This window comes from Oryctolagus cuniculus, chromosome 3, assembly GCF_964237555.1.
Source record: "Oryctolagus cuniculus chromosome 3, mOryCun1.1, whole genome shotgun sequence".
Classification (NCBI taxonomy): Eukaryota; Metazoa; Chordata; class Mammalia; order Lagomorpha; family Leporidae; genus Oryctolagus; species Oryctolagus cuniculus.
Genome location: NC_091434.1, coordinates 131,738,568 through 131,759,005, shown reverse-complemented (window position 1 = coordinate 131,759,005; position 20,438 = coordinate 131,738,568). Strand labels below are relative to the sequence as shown.

The following is a 20,438-nucleotide window of genomic DNA, read 5'->3' as shown; positions in this document are numbered from 1 at the left end:
TAAAGGCAATTCAGTCTACTGGAAGTTGATGTGAGGGTTGTCCAATTAAAATATAAATTTTTAAGCACAAAATTGCTATTGCAGGCAAGGCAGCTGTTTCCTATTAAGTATACCAAAACCAAAATTAGCATTCAAATACTCGGTCACATAAGTAGTTGCTCTTGAAATTATATTTTGTTCAGTTATTCTCAGATGTACTCTGCAACTGTTTCACTCTGGTAGACCAGCAGGCTACAAATCTGTTTCAAACAAGACAAGTTATATCTAATTCCAAAAAGAGATCCTCTCTGGGAAACCAATCATCTGCCAATAGGTGTCCTCAGAAGATTCCAGGCCAAAGTTTTCCTCCCAGCAACATTCCTAGAACTGGTGTCTGAATCAATTCCAGTAATTCTTTAATTGGAAAATATTTTGTTCTAAAACAGAGCTCTTCGGCCTGTCACCGTGCCTACTGTCAGGTGGAAAAGCCACAAACAAGTCTTCCACCAGCATGAACAAATCTTTTTTTTTTTTTTTTTTTTTTTTTTTGACGGCCGGCGCACCGCGCTGATCCAATGGCAGGAGCCAGGTGCTTCTCCTGGTCTCCCATGGGGTGCAGGGCCCAAGCACTTGGGCCATCCTCCACTGCACTCCCTGGCCACAGCAGAGAGCTGGCGTGGAAGAGGGGCAACCGGGACAGAATCCGGTGCCCTGACCAGGACTAGAACCCGGTGTGCTGGCGCCGCAAGGTGGAGGATTAGCCTAGTGAGCCGCGGCGCCGGCCATGAACAAATATTTAGATACCTTTACATTTGAGCATCCTGGGGGCACACAGAAGGGGACCAGATATATACCAGTTTCTAACAAGTTTCAAATAAAATGAAGGTATTTCCAGGCAAAAGTTGCCGAGAGGACTGGCTGAATGGACTAGCCCAGATGGACATGTTAAGATCTAGCTACTCCACTTCTGATCCAGCTCCCAGCTAATGTCCTGGGAAGGCAGTGGAAGATGGCTCAAGTGCTTGGGCCCTGTACCCACTGGGGAGACCTGGAAGAAGTTCCTGTCTCCTGGCTTCAGATCAGCCCAGTACTGGCCATTGCGGCCATTTGGGGAGTAGAACAGTGGATAGAAGACCTCTGTCTCTGTCTCTTCCTCTCTCTCTCTATAACTTTACCTTTCAAATAAACACACACACACACACACAAAAAAAAAAAAACAAAAAACAAAAAATAAAGCTTAGCACGAGCGCTCAGAGAAGACTGAAAACTCTTCTGTTAGGTTGTAGTACATGACACTTTAGTGATAATTACTAACATCAGAACTATGCTTTTAGTGTACGATTTAAAATAATTCCTATTACTAACTACCACCAGTACTACCTAAACTAGCTGACATGTGTGAGATATTTAGTGTAAGTCACTTTAATTCCGTGTTTCATCCACACAGGTACACTGAAAGTATTTCTACCATGGGCTCACCACACGCAGACTTCCTACCACTGAACTAAAATTGAATACCACACCTTTATGGATACAAGAATAATCTTTTTGAATAGCTGCCTTGGAGCTTTTTGGTAATGATATCACCTACTATACTTTTGGAGCTTTAATAATAAACTGTGTTTTAGTGCTATGTGCGATAAAATGTAACTTCTATGGCTAAAACTGCATTCTTTTGTCATAAAATGAATATTATGCAAAGATTCAATGAATACTCCTAGTGACACTGGCACCAATATTTGTGTCCAAATCCATGGCCGCCTTATAATGTATGATCTGTTACTTTAACTATTTAAATAGGCAAATTCTACTACTTTATCTTGCAACCTTATAATGAATGATCTACTAATTTAACTATTTAAATAGAGAAGTTCTACTACTTTATCTTGCAATAGCTTCTTTGAATGACGTTAAACTGACAGCTACTTCAAATCCTTTTGGAAACATACTGGCAAAAAATTTAAATACAAAAGAAATCCTAGGTGATTAATGACCTTAATCCAACAAAGAATCATATAAATGACAGTCTCCAAAGTCATATAAAGGCTCTGTGAAGAAGTCACAGGAGAATATGATATTATACCCATTTAGAGAAAGAAAGACTTAACTTCCTATAATCAGTGGTGAGTCTAGGAAATTTCTGGGTTTTGAAACATCATGACTCAGCATTTAATGGGCCTAACCGCCATGCTTCCCCATGGAGCAGGAAACCAAAAGGAGTCAACTCCTGCTGTAGATGAAGCCGACTCTATGATTTGTGGACAGTTCAGTGCCCGAGATCCAGTGTTGTCCAGCAAATGCAGACATGCATTAGTGCAATACATCTTTACCAATGCTATGATCTTCTACAGTTCATTTTTCAAAACAATTATTAAGCCTTTCAAATTCCAACATAAGCAATGGTTCCATGAAAATCCTAAAACTATTAATAAAAAGTATTTCTTACCCTTTGTTTTTTACACAGGCATTTTTCAAATGAACATAGCTGGAAGGAAATATACCCTGGAAGAGAAAATAGAAAGGTCACATCACAAGTTGTCTGGAAAGGCTGGGTTGGTTTTATAAGTCAAATATCACAGAACACGACATCTGACAATCACACAACTCTGAAACAGTCACAACCACACATTATCAGGAGTTGGGGAAGACCATCTCTATCATGTTTTACCAGCTAAAATCTGTTGAGGCTTAGATCCATTCCTTTCATTTTCTATTATTAACTAATTCACAAATTTAGAGATTCTACAACAAACAGAATAGAAGAAAACCCTAAATTTCATTCCAAAAATATGTTCTTTATAAAGCTAAAAGTTAAAAATTTTCAGGAACTCTACATTAATAGATCATGCAAAATAAGATTTTAAAAAATATTCTATAATTCTGAACAAAGATTTGTTTTCCTTTTTTGTTCTCTTCCACATTTCTCTTTTAAAGTATACATTAAAAATACCCAACACTGTGAATTAGGAGACAATATGTACACCACATCCCAAAGAAGATTGTTGATGACAACACAGCAGCAATTAATCACCATGCTGTCATTGTGATGGAGCAAAAATTAAACAAAAGGAGCCATGCTCTGGCATCCAGCATTTTATTGTAGGGAAATGACAAGCCCAGAAAATTGTTCTTTGTTCTAAACAGGAAATTGAAAGAAACAATGAAACGAGCAATGGTTTTATTGTCCACTAAATGACAATATCCTCTGGAGGATTTCTGATGTCTAATCAAACAACAAACTTAATTAAATATTTAAGAATAAATGCCATTTGAATATATTATCATTGTGGATGCAAGTATAAAATAAAATTTAACAAGCAAATTTTGCTTGCCTCAATATTGTAGGATTAAAAAATAGAATAATTATAGTTATAATAGAATAATTATAGTTAACAAAAAAAGTTGGAGTTTAAGATTTGTTAGAAGTAACAGAGTTAACAGATAAGTCATAATAAGATTTTTCCTCAAAGTTTTAAACAAATAATTAAATACTGAAGGTATATTTGTATGTGTTTTGCCTGGCAGATGTCCAGTAACAACTAAACTAAATGAGGGGTAATGTATTTAAAAATTAAATTTGTATAGTCTTTTGTTCCTTAGGGTCTCCTTTAGAATGACTTAAAATAAATGAAATGAATAACATGCAGTTGGATGATTCAGAAAAAGAATTGTTTAAACAAAAAATGCAGGCAAGTCAGATTCTATTTCTTACACTCTACTTTGAGGATGAGAAATGATATAATTTATTATCTACAATCCTGATAAAGCTAGAATTGAACCAAAAAAATGAATAAAGCTTAAGAACATTTAGAGAATGTGGAAAGTATGGATAAAAGCTGGGGAGATTAGAATAAGGTAGAAAAACCTAGATATTAGTAAGGATTAGTGTCAAAATCACAAAATACACCAATGAAACATAAAACAAAGACATATTACATCCTACTATAATTCCTGAGAATTTATGTAAATACATGGAGGATAATGAATCCTAGTTTCTGTCTGGAATGGTAAAAAAGATGGACATTTTTATTATATGGTTTCAATAGCTCCAGCTCCCTAACCCCAAAGGGACTCTCAACATGCTGCTAAAATAAATGTTTCTCCACACCAATATTTTACAAATGAAAGAACAAAACAACATGAAAACTAAATACTTCTATTCAATATTTCTTTTGAAATATATATTCCCTTGGCCTGAATATTAATTTAGTTCCCTGAAAACTAACACTTCAAAAAGATGTCTATATATAATGAGCTTATTAAGGTCTTCTCAGCACAATTTTCAAGAGCTACATGGGATTATCATTTGAGTAGCATATTTTAACTATAATCCAAGTTCAAAGGAATTTCCAAAATTAGGAATACCTGTATTACCATTTGGCATTTCAACTAAAAGTCTTAACTGTAACTGCAATTGTATAACACAATGACTTAAGTAACAATTTATCTTTTTTTTAAAAAAATTCTATGATTATGAAGATAATAATTTTTACCTTGATATTTGGGTTTTTTAAGGCAAATCCTCTGTACCAGCCTGTAGAGAAATAATTGTAGTAACATTTCAATAAGCCATTGTAATAATATAAAGATAACAAATAGTAATAAATAAATCTGTTCTCTGCTGATGGAAATTTATCCTACATGGAAATATTGGTAGGCATTGAGATTAGGCTAAAAGATAGCTCCAGTGACAACTAGCTTCAAATATTCTATTAATAAACCTGTTTTAAAAAATGATCAGGGATTTATATAAGAAATAGACACACATATCACAGCAGTAAAAAATCAGAAATCAGAGCACTGGGCAGAAATTATGGCTTTGCTATGTATCAGTTATTTAATCCTGGGCAAGTTACTTAACTTCTCTGAGCACCATTTCTCCCCATTTTATAACAAGTCAAGAAACTGCAGAAGATCTATGGTCTTTCCAGATTTGTTTGCCTGACTACAAAGCTCAGACTACCACCAAATAACAGGGCCTGAAAAATAGTCATGTAGTGAATTTGGACATCACTAAGGCCACTGTCTTGAGTTAGGATCAGTTTTACAACATAAAAATAGGAAAGCTAGGTTTCACTTGCTACCAGAATCAACCAGTACACATGCACAGCACTGTGCCAAATCACCTGAGTGCAGCATGAATTTTTTCCTATATAAGGCCTATTTCTTGGGCTCTGAGCAACTGTTACAGCCCCATCCTTACAGAGCAACATATTATTTTACAGTTTAAAACCTATGTACGGATTTAATACATATACATTACAAATATAATTTTATGCAGCCCTGTATAAATGTATTATTTGTAGCTTATATTTCTTTTCAAATGTAGAAACCTCTTTGCTTATTGACAAGTAATTCTTCCGATAAACAATAACTATTCTAATTGAATTTTTTAGTTTTTTGGCTAATTGAGTCTTTAAAAGCAACCAAATGTATGAGCTTTGGATTTAGTCGTTTTTGTTCTTTATAATACATTTTCTTAAAAGTATATACAAGATTGTGAAGTACTGTCCCTAACAATTTCAAAATCAATCTGAAGAAATCATATTAAGCTGAAAAATCAGAACTCTTTACCTCAGGGATTATCAGCTTCCATAAAGACAGAGCCAAGAAACAATTATTCTAACAGAAACCAAAACTTTTTGAGGATTGCATAAATGTTACAGAGAGGTCTCTGTCCAATTATAACATATAGAAAAGCTTTACAAGGCAGCTTCCACTAGGCATTGAATCCTTTTTTTAAGCCACAAATCAAAATAAAATTTTTATTTATCTGTACACAAAAATAGACAAACTATATCTGCTAATGACATAGGATACCTTATTGTACTTTTGAAGACATCAGATACAGTAGACAGATTAAACATCCATGTAGCAGCCCCATTCAATGCTGGTTCTCAATAAAATAGTTCCATTTGGGGGGATACAATTTAATCTGTAATGAATCTGATATGATAGAATGTGATCCTATTTTTAATGACTAATAAGGAAAGCTTGTTAGGAGGAAAATTAAATTTTTAAGACACACTGATGGGGCTTTAAAACAGTCATTTTGTTAAGAATAAAAGAATAGTCATTTTATTTGGAATCTTTTGAGTTTAAGGATGATTCACAGGAGAGAAAAGGAAAGTATATGAGACACCTTTAATGAGTTACCTGCACTACATAAATAAACAACAGTCATATAAGGTCACATATATATTTGCACTAACATTTCAAATGCATTGAATAATTTCATTCCAATTTTTTTGAGGGGAAGGGAGGGAGAAAAACTGCAGGTCTACAGCTCATTGGCCTGGGCAGGAGCCCTCCCTGGTGGGCCAGCCCTCTTTGCTCACAAACTGCTTTTTCCTGTCCTGGGGGAACAGCGGGACTGCTGGGATTCTGTGAAAAGTCTTCTAGATTGGCACTGACTGAGTCACAAACTCGCAGAGCACCTGCAATTATTTTCTATGTAAGCATCTAGGACATTAAGGAAACAATATTAGGAAACATGCAATCAGCTTAGAGACATCAAATGATACCTTTTCATAAGCCAAACACTGAATATGCAAGAGACAACTTTTTTTCCAAAATGATGTGCTGTGACCAGAAATTAATCGAGGTAAAGACAGCATTTGTAAAGTGTATGTTGAGAAGGTTGCTCATACAACCTCAAGCAATCAGCAGTAGGCCACTCACCATCACACTTCTCCAGGATCTGAACTGTGTCTCCAATTTCCAATGACAGGCCATATGGTATGGTTCCTCGAAAACTGGCAATAACTGTAAAAGTGACATAGAATATATGAAGATAATCACATCAGTTACAGCCAGTTATATTGCTTACTATTAAATGTTACTGACTAGGAAAAGTGAAAGTGGACAGAAAGTATATTTTTATAGCTAGAACCACTGTCATTTCTACTTTATATATGTATATCTATTTACTTATGCATAGTTATATATATTTATTATTATTTTATATATACTTATTTTTTTAAGAAAATCACAGTCAATACACTTTGCCAACACCTTCGTCAAGTACATATTAGAAACATGCATCTCAAGATGTGGAACTTATTAAGATAGTATTTTTTTTGGAAAAAAAAAGATTTTTTTTAACTTGAAAGACAGAGTTACAGAGACAGGTAGAGACAAAGATAGGGGTCTTCTTCCATCCTCTGGTCACTCCCCAAAAGGCCACTACAGCCACAGCTGAGCTGATCAGAAGCCAGGAGCTTCTTCCAGGTCTCCCATGTGGGTGTATGGGCCTAAGGAATTGAGCCATCCTCTGCTGCTTTTGCTGCTTACCCCGGCACATTAGCAGAGAGCTGGATCAGCAGTGGAGCAGCGCCGGCGCCATGGCTCACTAGGCTAATCCTCCGCCTTGCAGCGCTGGCACACCAAGTTCTAGTCCCGGTCAGGGTGCCGGATTCTGTCCCGGTTGCCCCTCTTCCAGGCCAGCTCTCTGCTGTGGCCAGGGACTGCAGTGGAGGATGGCCCAGGTGCTTGGGCCCTGCACCCGATGGGAGACCAGGAGAAGCACCTGGCTCCTGCCATCGGATTATGGCGCGCGGCGGCGGCCATTGGAGGGTGAACCAACGGCAAAGGAAGACCTTTCTCTCTGTGTCTCTCTCTCACTGTCCACTCTGCCTGTCAAAAAAAAAAAAAAAAAAAGTGGAGCAGCTGGGATTTGAACTAGCACCCATGTAAGATGTTGATGCTGCAGGCTGGGGCTTTAACCCACTGTGCCACAGTGCCAGCCCCCATAGTACTACTTTAAAAACTGTTTTAAATTTGTTTGAAAGGTAGAGAGACAAATGCCAACAACAGCTAGGGCTAGGTCATGCTCAAATCAGGAGCCAGGAATTCAATTCCAAATCTGCAATATGAGTTGCAGGGACAAAAGTCTTTGAGCCATCACCTCACAGCCACACATTGGCCACACAGGGTACACACTAGCAGGAAGCTGGAATCACAAGGGGAGCCAGGGCCAGAACCCAGACACTCGGATACGGGATGCAAGCAAGATTATCACCCAATCACAAATGTAAGCAAAGGTCTTTACGGGACTTTGTCCCTCATAGTCACTGCTATATTCACTTCCTCATCTAGGTGGTTGACCCATGGCCAATTGATCAATATGTGTTCAATATTAAGTAAGGAATCTATTTCTCACTTGTCATTAAGCTTTGCTTAGCTTTCAGCTACATTCTTTGAAGCGGATTTCTTTTCCCTAGGCAGGAAGCACCTCAAAAGAAGAGTTGTACCCATTAGTCCACTATTATGTCCCCAGGGCCCAGTACAACTTGTGGCATTAAAACAGTTTTCTTGTGTCATAATCAAAGGTAGAATTTTATTTAGTTATGAGTAGATTCTCCACTAGGACTAACTCATAGCCACCAAGACAATTCCTACCTGCCTGGGTTCTCATACCATTTGGAAGTAGGGATGACACCATTAATTATAGAGGAATGGTTTAGACTATGAAGTTTGTGAAGCATTTCCCAGGGTGTGGCAATATCTACAGAAGAAAGTATGCACTCATAAATCACCCCCAAGCAACTCCAGAAAATGACAGAGAAGGTAAAACGCAGTTGCTCTTCCTAGATAGTAACACTTTTATCATATAGGAGGCCAGGAGGGAGAAATAAGGAAAATACCATCAACACATGAAAGAAGACGTCTCCTATGAAATACTATGTACCCTGAATTGAACTATCAGTCCACATCAAAAGAAGACGATTTTCAAAAGGCAAAAACTTTGGAATTGAATTTTATAATACTGTTTCAGATATTGAAGTTTAGAAACAACCTTGATACCAAAAGGAAGGTATTGCTACTGCTGGGAATGTATATAAGGGAACACATGAATCTATCAAAAATCAAATATCCCATGAGAAATGGGCTGGTAGAGAAGTTTCAGGCCCTCTTATGATCTCAGAAGACAACCCCAAGTCAGTGAGATGGATACAAATAACTATAGGAGAACCAATCTAGAACATTCTACTCAAGCACTAATTTATGATGTCTTCTTTGAACACTAACCATAAATAGCATATGGCCTCATACTGATGTGCAAGAAAATATTTACTTGAAAAACCGTCAAGGGTCTATATATCTTGACGAACTCCTTCATATAACTTTCAGAGACCTCTTCTCACAAGAGATCAACAACTGAAGAGTCAAGTGATGATTACTTAAAAGACTTCAAAAACAAGCTTAGACCCAGAATTGCCTTTTTATACTCACAAAGTTACCTTCAGTTAGCACAGCTCAGCTGGTCTAAGACTGTGTACTACTGATGCTGCTCTGAGAGGTCTCAGGGCATGTACTCCCCACCACAGCTCTACATTCAGCTCTTGCCACTCAAGGAAGTCCTGTAGACCTCAGGCTGCCATGAACTCCTCCGCTGCTGCCTTCTCCATGCCCTGGGCACCTTCTACACCCAGCAGTGCTGCTCAGGGATTTCCTTTCCTCACCTTCCCTTCATGCCTCACCCCATACAGTGCAGCCTTCATGTATTCTGTCTGATACCATTCTACCAATCCACCCTCTCTTCAACCTCCCACCGCTTCTCTCATACCCTGCCACCTCTTCTACTCTAGACCTTTCTTAGCCCACTTCTTAAAGCTCGTGTCACCCGTGGTTCTATCCTCAAGTGGTTGACATGGAATGGCTGAGGCATAGGAGAATAGCTTTGAGCTTGACATCATGAGACTTTGGTTTGAGCCCTGATTTTATCACTTCTTGGCTGTGTGACCTTGGACAAGATACCAACCTCTTGGAATTTCCATAGCTTTCTTAAGCAAATGGGCTAAAAATAAAGGTATTGCCAAAAAAATAGTGAGGGATTAAATAAAACACTGATCTGAAATAATTTACCACATTATCCCATATATTTTAGTCACTCAATAAGCATCTCAGCTAAATAAATGTTACTCTTTTCTCTTCTGTCCATTTGCATTCTCCCTAGATGGACAGACATTCAAAATCACTTACTGATAGGTGATTTCACAGCTTCCTCTCTATTCCTGATCTCTGCCCTGAGCTTCAGACACAAATTCCCTTGGATATCTCTATCTAGATGTCAAAGCACCTAAACTTAGCCTGCTTTTAAGTGAGCTCCTTACACTACTCTTCCCTCAACCAAATTTGAGCTGTTATCTCTTTTAATCATCCACTCTAAAATATTACTCATCTACTGCTAGTCCTTTAACCTGCTATTCCTAGGTGGGGTTTTCTGGATCTTTCAGTAGGGACACTGCAAAACCTTACAAAAGTTTTCACTATCTCAACACAATGTTCACAACACCACCTGAGTTATCTTTGATTCAGTCATGTTTGTACTTACCTATTGTTTGGATGTGGCATTGGTAGGCTCCAGTTATTAAAAAGAAAGAGCTAATGAAATATATAACACAGTATTGCACAGCACCTTAAGAGATTAATTATTTCCTTATTTCATGTTGCCACGTAGCTCATACATACAATCCTTAGATGTCCCCAAACTGAACTCTCTTTTATTATTCCTTGTTCTGTTGGACCACAGCACTGTCCATCGACTGTACAGGCCAGAAGGCCTGAAGCCAGGGTAATCCACACACACCCATCCTCATCTACAAGCCAATTCATTACCATATCAGTATGATTCTATCTCTTAAATATTTACAAAACCTTCCTTTTGCCAACACTTCCACTCTCAGTACTTCCCAATCCTTGCCATCATCTATTATCAGGGCTTCTCTAGCAGTGTCCTAAGGTGTCTACGCACAGGTTTCTCTTCAATCCATTTCTCACACAAGTCAGAGAAGTCTTTTCAAAATGTCTATCAGGTGATTCACCCCCCACATCAGTATAGCAGAGCTCCAAGAATAATACAAAAATCACTGCACTGCCCAGCGCCATGGCTCAATAGGCTAATCCTCCGCCTTGCAGCACCGGCACTCCGGGTTCTAGTCCCGGTTGGGCACCGGATTCTGTCTCGGTTGCCCCTCTTCCAGGCCAGCTCTTTGCTGTGCCCTGGGAGTGCAGTGGAGGATGGCCCAAGTGCTTGGGCCCTGCACCCGCATGGGAGACCAGGAGAAACACCTGGCCCCTGGCTTCGGATCAGTGCAGTGTGCCGGCTGCAGTGCGCCGGCCGCGGCAGCCATTGAAGTGTGAACCAACGGTAAAGGAAGACCTTTCTCTCTCTCTCTCTCACTGTCCACTCTGCCTGTCAAAAAAAAAAAAAAAAAAAAAAATCACTGCAGCAGCCTGCGTGGCCCTGCCTTTTGTCTGGTATCATCCCACATGTATTAACCCTGAATGTACACGATCACAATGACCTTCTGCCAGTACTTGCCTTGCTACTTTCCCTCCCACACAGAACTTTGCAAAGGACACTCTTCTTTTTCTTTATTATCAAGTCAACTCAGGTCTATTCGTCAGACGCTGGTTCTCTGGGCCCTCCCTCAGGGAAGCCTTTCTTGATGTCCCTCCTCTCTCATGCACAAACAGCACATTTACTACCTAGACACCCCCCTTATTTGTGCAAGTGTTTAAATAGTAGCTTCTGTCCTAGGCGGTTCAGTTCCATGGATGCAAGGAATAGGCTGGTTTTAGCTCCTAATTGTATAGCCTATTCAGCACAGAGTTTGACATCGAGTCTGAGTTAATCTTCAGTGAGTGAATGAATGAGGGCATAGCCATTGCTGTTAAATATTCTGGTCTTAAATAGTCAGGTTCTTTTCATATTGGGAGTATTATTTTAAAAGGGTTCTCAAAATTCTAAGAAGCCAACTGTATTACCTGTGGAAACTCATTCTTTCAGAGGAACTGTTTAAAAATGAGGGGGAGGGGGAGCAGTCTGTCTGAGTCACAGCTGCATCCATGCAGACTTTGTGAGTGAATTCTGATTTTAATCTTCAGTCCTGGAATGCTTAATAACTATTAAAGGCAAGCTAATAAATTTGGCAGTCTCATGGGCCTTCAGATGTCTCCTCTTATAAAACAAAGGCACTGATATGGGATAAGGCAGGTAGCTAGATTAGGACCACAAGCCAGAAGCCACATCTCCCCTGCCCTATGTGATCCTATCCACCTGTCCATTAGTCAAATAACACCTTTCCCAAGATGTATCTCCCTTCACCTGGAACCTGGGGGAAGTGCCATGGAACTACTCCCTTTCCAATCTCATAAAAGAAGCCAGCAACTAGGAGGGAGGCATGTGTGTGCACTCAAGCTCTCTCTCTCGCTCTCTCTCCCCTTCTCTCTGTATGTAAGGACAAGATAGGGTGCTGAGACACTATCTCTTTACTTCCCTCTCCAGACCTTTCGCTTCCTGGTCCACTCTACTCCTGAACCATGCCCACGTGTGTGTGTTTGCTTCTTCACCTTTTAGATAAAGTTTACCATTTTGTGCACTATATATGTGCCTGTACTTACAATGCTTATCTAGGTAGAAGGCAAGGACCTGAAATAGGAATGTAGATCCCCCACCTCCCACAACATAACTAGACAAGGTGAACTGAAAGGTCCCTCCCAGCCCCAAACTCTCAATCAATAATGGATTATTTTGGCTTATCTCCGACATGGCACAGAATTTACTGAAAAACTGCCCCTAAATCAGTGTAATTGTGCAGCTATTGCCTGTGATCAAATGGACACCTGTTGGCAGTTGGGAAAGGCTGCTTTCACCAGCTCAGGAAAGACCCTTAGAAACTGTTGTACTTTCTCATCCTTAGACCAGGTCTGTCTACCACAGCACCCCATTCTCAGCCACACCTGAGTTCTCAGGAAGTTCTCTCCTGCAGGCCAGGCACCTTCACACCTTTGATACCTTTTATCGTGAGATGCTGTCCCCATACCTTCTACACTGGGAACAGCAAAGCAGTCTTAATTTATGCTAAGTTCTGAGTCAAATGTTTTAAAAGGTTTCCTGATGCCATTTCATCCTGCTCTCCATCCTTGGATCTACTTCTGACATGGGGAGACAGGCAGGAAGATTAGGCAGGAATAGGTGAACTGAAGATGTTCCTAATAACTTTTGCACAGCCCTGATTGTAACCCCACCCCTTTACATGTCAATCCAGTAACACCAAGTTCCCTATGATGCACCTGTGTGTGATCCAGACCAGGAAGAATGAGACGCCATTACAGCCACGTGGAAGTTAAGCTCCAGGTGGAGTCACCATGAAATCCTAGAAAGAGGCATGCTTGCTAAACCCCATCCAAACCCCACCCCATTTGTCTATTCACCTCTACCCTATAAAGGGAACTATTACATGTAGGAAAGGCCCTCTTCTTTGGCTCCTGGTTCTTGCTTGTGGTACTTGCTCTGGCCTCCTCCCATGCTCTCTGCTCATTGGCAAGTCTCTGGCCCACATACAACAAGTATGTCTCTGTGTGGGGTTGCCCACACTCACTCATGAATGTATATCCATTCTCTCAGTTTTAAATAAATTTTGCTCTCACTTGTGCCCAGTATTTATGGCTCTGCTTTAAATTCTTATCTCTGTGGGGCTAAGAATTTGGGTTAAAAATTGAGATAATGCCGGCGCCGCGGCTCACTAGGCTAATCCTCCGCCTAGCGGCGCCGGCACACCGGGTTCTAGTCCCGGTCGGGGCGCCGGATTCTGTCCCGGTTGTCCCTCTTCCAAGCCAGCCCTCTGCTGTGGCCAGGGAGTGCAGTGGAGGATGGCCCAGGTGCTTGGGCCCTGCACCCCATGGGAGACCAGGAAAAAGCACCTGGCTCCTGGCTCCTGCCATCGGATCAGCGCGGTGCGCGGCGGCCATTGGAGGGTGAACCAACGGCAAAGGAAGACCTTTCTCTCTGTCTCTCTCTCTCACTGTCCACTCTGCCTGTCAAAAAAAAAAAAAAAAAATTGAGATAATTATTCCCATTTACACATAGAACCAATTACTCCCTCATCTGTGCTCTCAAGGCATTTGACCACACCTCAAATAAAGTATTGCATAATATTACAGCATTCTATTTATCTGTATCATTCTGACTGAAAACCATACAAGTACTAATTATGACACTACGGATCATATTGTAGAAGAACAGTCAGGATGTAGTTCAAGATACGACTTTGATCTTTACCCTGTAAACAGCAAACCACTGTTAATCTCTGAGTTAGATAAGCAACTGCACCTTGCTGTGTACTAATGAATAGATGGGTGTATGCTATATCCCAGGAAGATATTTAGACTAGTGTGTGAGACAGAAAATGTGAAAGGAGGAGGCAGTTCTAGGAGAAAGAGTAAGGATTTGAAAACATGGCCGCCTCATGTTTGTTAGGGATAGCATGTAATGTATCATAAAATAAGGAAAACTAGCTTAGCAAATCAAAGATACAAAGACAACAAATACATTAATAAATCCTCAATTTACATTTCTATTCCACGCTCTTAAAAGCATATGTTATTTTTAGATTATGTTTTAGAAGCCAGTTTTCAACTAAATCTCTTTAAGTTTCTGTATAGGTGTTTTGGTATGCAACAAGTCTACTGTTGGAAATACTTCTGTCACCAGTTATTGTGAAAGAGCTACAACTTGATCTAAAAATCTACTTATTGCATACATCCCAGGGGTAGTATACTCTAAACAGGAGTGCACAGTGTCTTAATCCCATGATTTCCTGTTCTTGTTACTTTTCTTATAAATTGAATTTTATTAGCTACCAAAAAGATCACAGAGAACAAGCCCTTAATAGAGCTGAGATTATAAAGGTCCAAGACTCTTGCTCTGGTCATAAGGGACTTCACTGTACAATTTTAAATGGCAGGTCAGAACCATGGTGCCATGTTCATTTCAGTCTATTTGCTATTATGTAAACTTTATTTGCTTTTATTAACACATATATAAGCCTAGTTTATGTTCAAGTGCTTGAAAAAAAAGTAAGCTGAAAGTATTAAATTTATAGCATAACCATCTTGAAAAGAATGTCCTAACCAGCTGTCTATAATTGCTCCCATGTCATTCCATTCTATAATGATATCAGCCTAATGCTTACTGCAGTTTATTAAAATTTAAGTAACTGTGAGGAAGATGCTCAAGTGCAACTGCAAAATATTTTCTATGAGGAAGGTAAAAAGAAAGCAAAATTATGCTATGTAATGGGGACTCATGCCTTGGTTTCAATAATACTATTTGCTCATGCAAATAACAAATGTGTATTTTAAAGTATTTCAGATAATACCATATTCTTCATCATCAATGTCAAAATAATATCTGCAGTGAGTCTACCATCCACAATTCAATTCCAGCCCAGGAAATGCTGTCCTTGCCCTCTACAGGCTGATAATCTAAAATGAATGGAACATAAAGCAGGAAAACAAATAAAAACAATAAAAATATATTGTCTCTATGTCACAAAGAGGGAAACTCATTTACTCAAGTGGCTTGATCTTTCTGGCAAAAGGATCTCCAATGCACAAACTGTTGTTGTCTAAAAGGTCACCGATGAGCTGACTGCTCACAGCACAGTATCTGTTGCTGCTGTTCTTAAGTTCTGAGGCTATCCCACAGAATTCTACTTAACATCAAAATGAAACTGATTTTTTTGACAACAAAAATGAGCTGTAATTGCACCAGAAATGAAATTTAAAATTTTATATGATACACTTGTAAAAGCTTGAATGCTGGTACTCAAAGCACAATAATGGTCAGGCAGTGATGAAGCAGGTGTAACTGTTAGGAGCATCCTAAAGGAATTCTATGAGTCTCGGAGCATACATTGGTTCTTTCCCATGTCCATGTTCATGTCACATAGTACATTCATCTTTGGCTTGTCACAGAAGTAAATTTAGGTTTCACTAGCTTTTATGAGGATCATTTGGGGAGTTCACATGGGTAAAAGTGGGAAAGAGGTAGAATTTCTGAAAAACCTGCATATGATTTGGAGGGAAATAGAGAAAAGGGTTGGTTAGGAGTGACCTATATTCTTGTGAACATGTTGTCTCACAAAGTGGAGAACTGTGATGGAAGGCGAAAAGAGCCCACATGTACAAGTCCTTCCTGTAAGAAAAGATGAAATATGGGGTGGGGGGTGGGGACCAAGCCACAGTTTAATCAAAGACACTTCCTTCTTTCTAGCTGTCTAGGATGGGCTTGAGGGAAGATGCAGGACAAGTTGTTTGAGGACTTCTATTGGCACCACCATGCCACATTTCATGTCACAAAGACCAAACACATGAGAAGTGCAAGACAGAACTCTCTTTCACGGCTATGCCCTTCTGTCTCCCCTCTACCCCCCAAGATGATGTTAGAAGCAAGAGTTTGTTCCTTATTGCAAGGGACACCAGGTGAACATCAGTGTGACAACAGGAATATGGGTACGGATGGTCCTGAAAAGCTTCAAAGAGGAAAAGAAAATATAGGAGGAGATAGAGTGGTCTCTCCAGGGTATTGCACCAAATGAACTTATCAGGAAAAATAAAGAAATGCTTTAAGTTGACTTCAAGGCTGCAGACCTGCCCCGTGTCTGGGGTATGTCTTTATTCTAGTAACTTGCACGCATACCCGAGAGGCACATGCACATTTACAAACAGGCTTCCATTCCTCTGCACTTCATCACGGTCAGCCTTTGAGACACATCTCTTATGGCCTAAGTGATTTTGAAAACTCCAGAGCATCCTGAATAAAATGATTTGCCTCCTCGCCTGTTAAGTGGACAGTCCTCCTAGGGATTGCAGCATCTTACCCTACTTGAACCTCTTGAAGGGAAAGATAGAATGTGGTGCAGGAGGGGGCTCTGAGGCACCATGGAGATTCCTCTTCAGAAATGAATCTTACTCTCCCTGCTGCCAGGAGTGCTGGCCCAGACAGTCTTCTGCTGCCAGCTCCCTTTTGGGATGGCCCCAACAGAAGACAGCTGCTTTGCTCAAGGTCAGGCTACCATCCCAAGGAAGCTTACATCAGTGAATGCCAGGTCCTTGTGCTACAACGTGGTGCAAGTCTGAAGGGCCCTTCCAGCTCAGGAGACTAAGGTGGTCACTGGGCTTGTATGCCAAAGCCCACTTCATGTCTGCCCACCCCTGCTTCCTTCCTCTGTTTCCGATAGGGTGAGCCCCAAGAGTACTTCCTGAAAAAACTTGTAAAGCTAATCTCTGTCTCAAGGTGTGCTTCCTGGGAAGACCAACCTGCTACAAGCTTCAAAGCTACTCTCTTTCAAAACTTGGTACTTGCTGGGTCTATTTTCAAGTCCAATTCTTAAGGGAGAAGGGAAGTAACTATCATGTTAGTATTTTGTTGTAAGGTTTTTATGAGTTCTAATCTTCCATGATGTAGGTACCTCTATTCTCATTTTAGAGAGAAAAACAAGAGGAAAGGAGCAAACAAGGAGAATATATCTCCTTATTTTTTAATATATAACAGCATCAGGAGGTAATTATTCCACATTAAGATTTGTCTGAAGGCGCTAGCATAGTGGTGTAGCAGGTTAAGCCTCCACCTGTGGCGCCAGCATTCCATATGGGTGCCAGTTTATGTCCCTGCTGCTAGCTGCTCCACTTCTGACCCAGCTCCCTGCTGATGTCCTGAGAAAGCAGTGGAAGATGACCCAAGTGCTTGGACCCCTCCACATACATGGGAGACCCGGAAGAAGCTCCTGGCTCTTTGCTTGAGATCAGCTCAGTTCTGGTAGTGTGGTCATTTGGGGAGTGAACCAGTGGATGGAAGACCTCTCCCTCCATTTCTCCCTCTCTATACCTTTAACTCTGCCTCTCAAATAAATCTTAAAAAAAATATATATCTGAACACACTGTCACTGTGATAGTTAATGTGCCAGTTTTATTTCCCCAAAGAGTCATAAATATATTCTTCACCTTGGTTTTCATGTTACAAACGCAAAAGCACTTTCCTAAGTGACTATAATAACTGAAGGTCAAAAAATAAAACTTTAATTATTGCACCTACCTATCAGTGCTTTTAAAAACAACTTAATAAGACAGAAAAGGTTATGGCTTTGGACAACTGCCAGCCAAGAGGAGCAACCTGAAGGACAGAGAGTTCAAACAATTACCCAAAAGCATCCAGCACTTAGGAAAGGGAGACAATGTCAAAGAGAGAAATGAAGGCTTGGGATGTAACTCCACCATTTATGAACCACATGCTCCTTTCTAGCACCTGCCTGGACTACCTCACTGAGTGATGTCATGAAGACCCAAACAAGTCTATAAATACAAGTAAATATGGGATGTTATTTCTTCTTCACCATTGCTACTGGGAAATTTGGAAGCAGGATCTCAATTAGCCATACATTCATAAGCCAAAATCAGGCTTCAATTTGTAGAAGTCAAAAACCTTTTCTTTCTTTTGCTATTATAGCTTCTCAGAAGTTATTTTTTAAAAATATTTATTTATTTGAAAGGCAGAGTTACAGACACACACAGAAAGAGAGAGAGAGAGAGAGAGAGAGAGAGAAAGAGAGAGCGAGCTCATCCATTTGCTTATTCAGTCCATTCAGGCTGCAATGGACCAAGCTGGGCAAGTCCGAAGCCAGGAGTCAGAGCTTCTTTCAGGTCTCCCACGTGAGTGCAGGGGCCCAAACACATGGGCCATCTTCCCCTGCTTTCCCAGGTACCTTAGCAGAGAGCTGGATTGGAAGTGGAGCAGCTGGTACTCAAACTGGCGCCTACATGGGATGCCAGCACTGCAGACTGTGGCTTAATCCATTGCACCACAGTGCTGGCCCCAGAAGTCATTATTAGTAAGTTAAACTCTTAGAAAGATTCAGGCTTAAGACACTCGAGAGGAAAAAAAGGCTCATCCTATTGCTTTTTCTGATAAGACAGCCAAAAAAAAAAAAAAAAAAAAAAAAAGGCATTGACACTGGTAATCAAAGTAATGAGTTAGAAGAGCTTCTCCAAAATGTTAAGGCAGAGATAGATAGGAAAGGAAGAAGAGTCAGCTTTTACCATGAGAGTATTTCAGGCATGGAAAGCCAAGACACTCTGGCAAAAGATCTCTGTGAGTGAGATCCCAGTGGAAAGAACAGGTCTTCAAAGAAGGAGGTACCTTTCTCTGAAGGGAGGAGAGAACCTCCACTTTGACTATGACCTTGTCTAAACAAGATAAGAATCGGAGAACTCAGAGGGCTTCCATAGCCTTGGAAACTCATGACTGGAGCATAGGGAGATTACTGATGCCATAGACAGGAGTGTCAATTGGTAAAGTCAACAACAGGAGTCACTGTGCACTTACTCCTCATGTAGGATCTCTGTCCTTAATGTGCTGTGCATTGAGATTTAATGCTATAACAAGTACTCAAACAATATATTTCACTTTGTGTTTCTATGGGGGTGCAAACTGTTGAAATCTTTACTTAATGTATACTAAACTGATCCTCTGTGAAAAAAAAAAAAAAGAAATTATCAATTCCCAACTCGACTCTCACTGGGATTAAACATGACAATAGGTCTGATCTGATTTCATCATCATTTAAAAAAATCATCTATTATTTTTCACTTTATGTTTCTGTGTGGGAGCAAACTGTTAATCCTTACTTAATGTATACTAAGCTGATCTTCTGTATATTAAGATAATTGAAAATGAATCTTGATGTGAATGGAAGGGGAGAGGGAGTGGGAAAGGGGAGGGTTGTGGGTGGGAGGGACGGTATGGGGGGGAAGCCATTGTAATCCATAAATCGTACTTTGGAAATTTATATTCATTAAATAAAAGTTAAAAAAAAAAGAGTCAGCTTTTACCATTTACTCTGTGGGACAACAAACAACACTAGGAAGGAAAGAAATTATAATATATTCTTTTGTGTCACAAAGGGAAGTTACAGAAACAATGACCGCTTTTCACACAATCCAAGTGACAATTTTTCACTAGTAAGCAAAATACCACTTTCTAATTAAATGCATTAAATTCACCACCAAATACTTGCCAAAAATGGCCCATTTCCAAGGTGTGATGGTTAATATTATAATAAGGTTATTTAAGAGAATTATTTGAAACACAGAATTCAGTTTTTTTTTTTTTTATTTGACAGGTAGAGTTATAGACAGTGAGAGAGAGACAGAGAGAAAGGTCTTCCTTCTGTTGGTTCACTCCCCTAATGGCTGCTACGGCTGGCGCTGCACCAATCCAAAGCCAGGAGCCAGGTGCTTCTCCTGGTCTCCCATGCAGGTGTAGGGCCCAAGCACTTGGGCCATCCTCTACTGCACTTCCGGGCCACAGCAGAGAGCTGGACTGGAAGACGAGAAACCGGGACTAGTACCCGGCGCCCCAACCGGGACTAGAACCCAGGGTGCCATGCTGCAGGTGGAGGATTAGCCAAGTGAGCCATGGCGCCAGTCAGAATTCAGTTTTTTATTTTAGTTCTTTGCTTTAAAGGGAAAGAAAAAAATGTTCTGCCCTTCTGTGTCTTTCGACCTGATTTCTCTCTCCACGTAGCCAGCACTGAAAGTCATGAAACATACAGCACAGGAGAACTGCAGCAGCACCCCCAAGTCCAACCATCTCTGTGTGCCCAGCACAGCGG

General features: G+C 40.2%; 1 protein-coding gene across 7 annotated transcripts in view; it reads right to left on the bottom strand.

Annotated features, from left to right (window-relative positions):
- DOCK4 (dedicator of cytokinesis 4) overlaps positions 1-20,438 on the bottom strand; it is a 520,558-nt gene that overhangs the window by 282,883 nt on the left and 217,237 nt on the right. For all 7 annotated transcript variants that reach the window (XM_051849661.2, XM_051849660.2, XM_017342765.3 and 4 more), the window contains 3 exons: positions 6,661-6,744; positions 4,473-4,513; positions 2,426-2,481 (listed from right to left, as the gene is read on the bottom strand). In XM_051849661.2, coding sequence (XP_051705621.1) covers positions 2,426-2,481; positions 4,473-4,513; positions 6,661-6,744 — 181 coding nt within the window. The remainder of the gene's footprint in view (positions 1-2,425; positions 2,482-4,472; positions 4,514-6,660; positions 6,745-20,438) is intronic.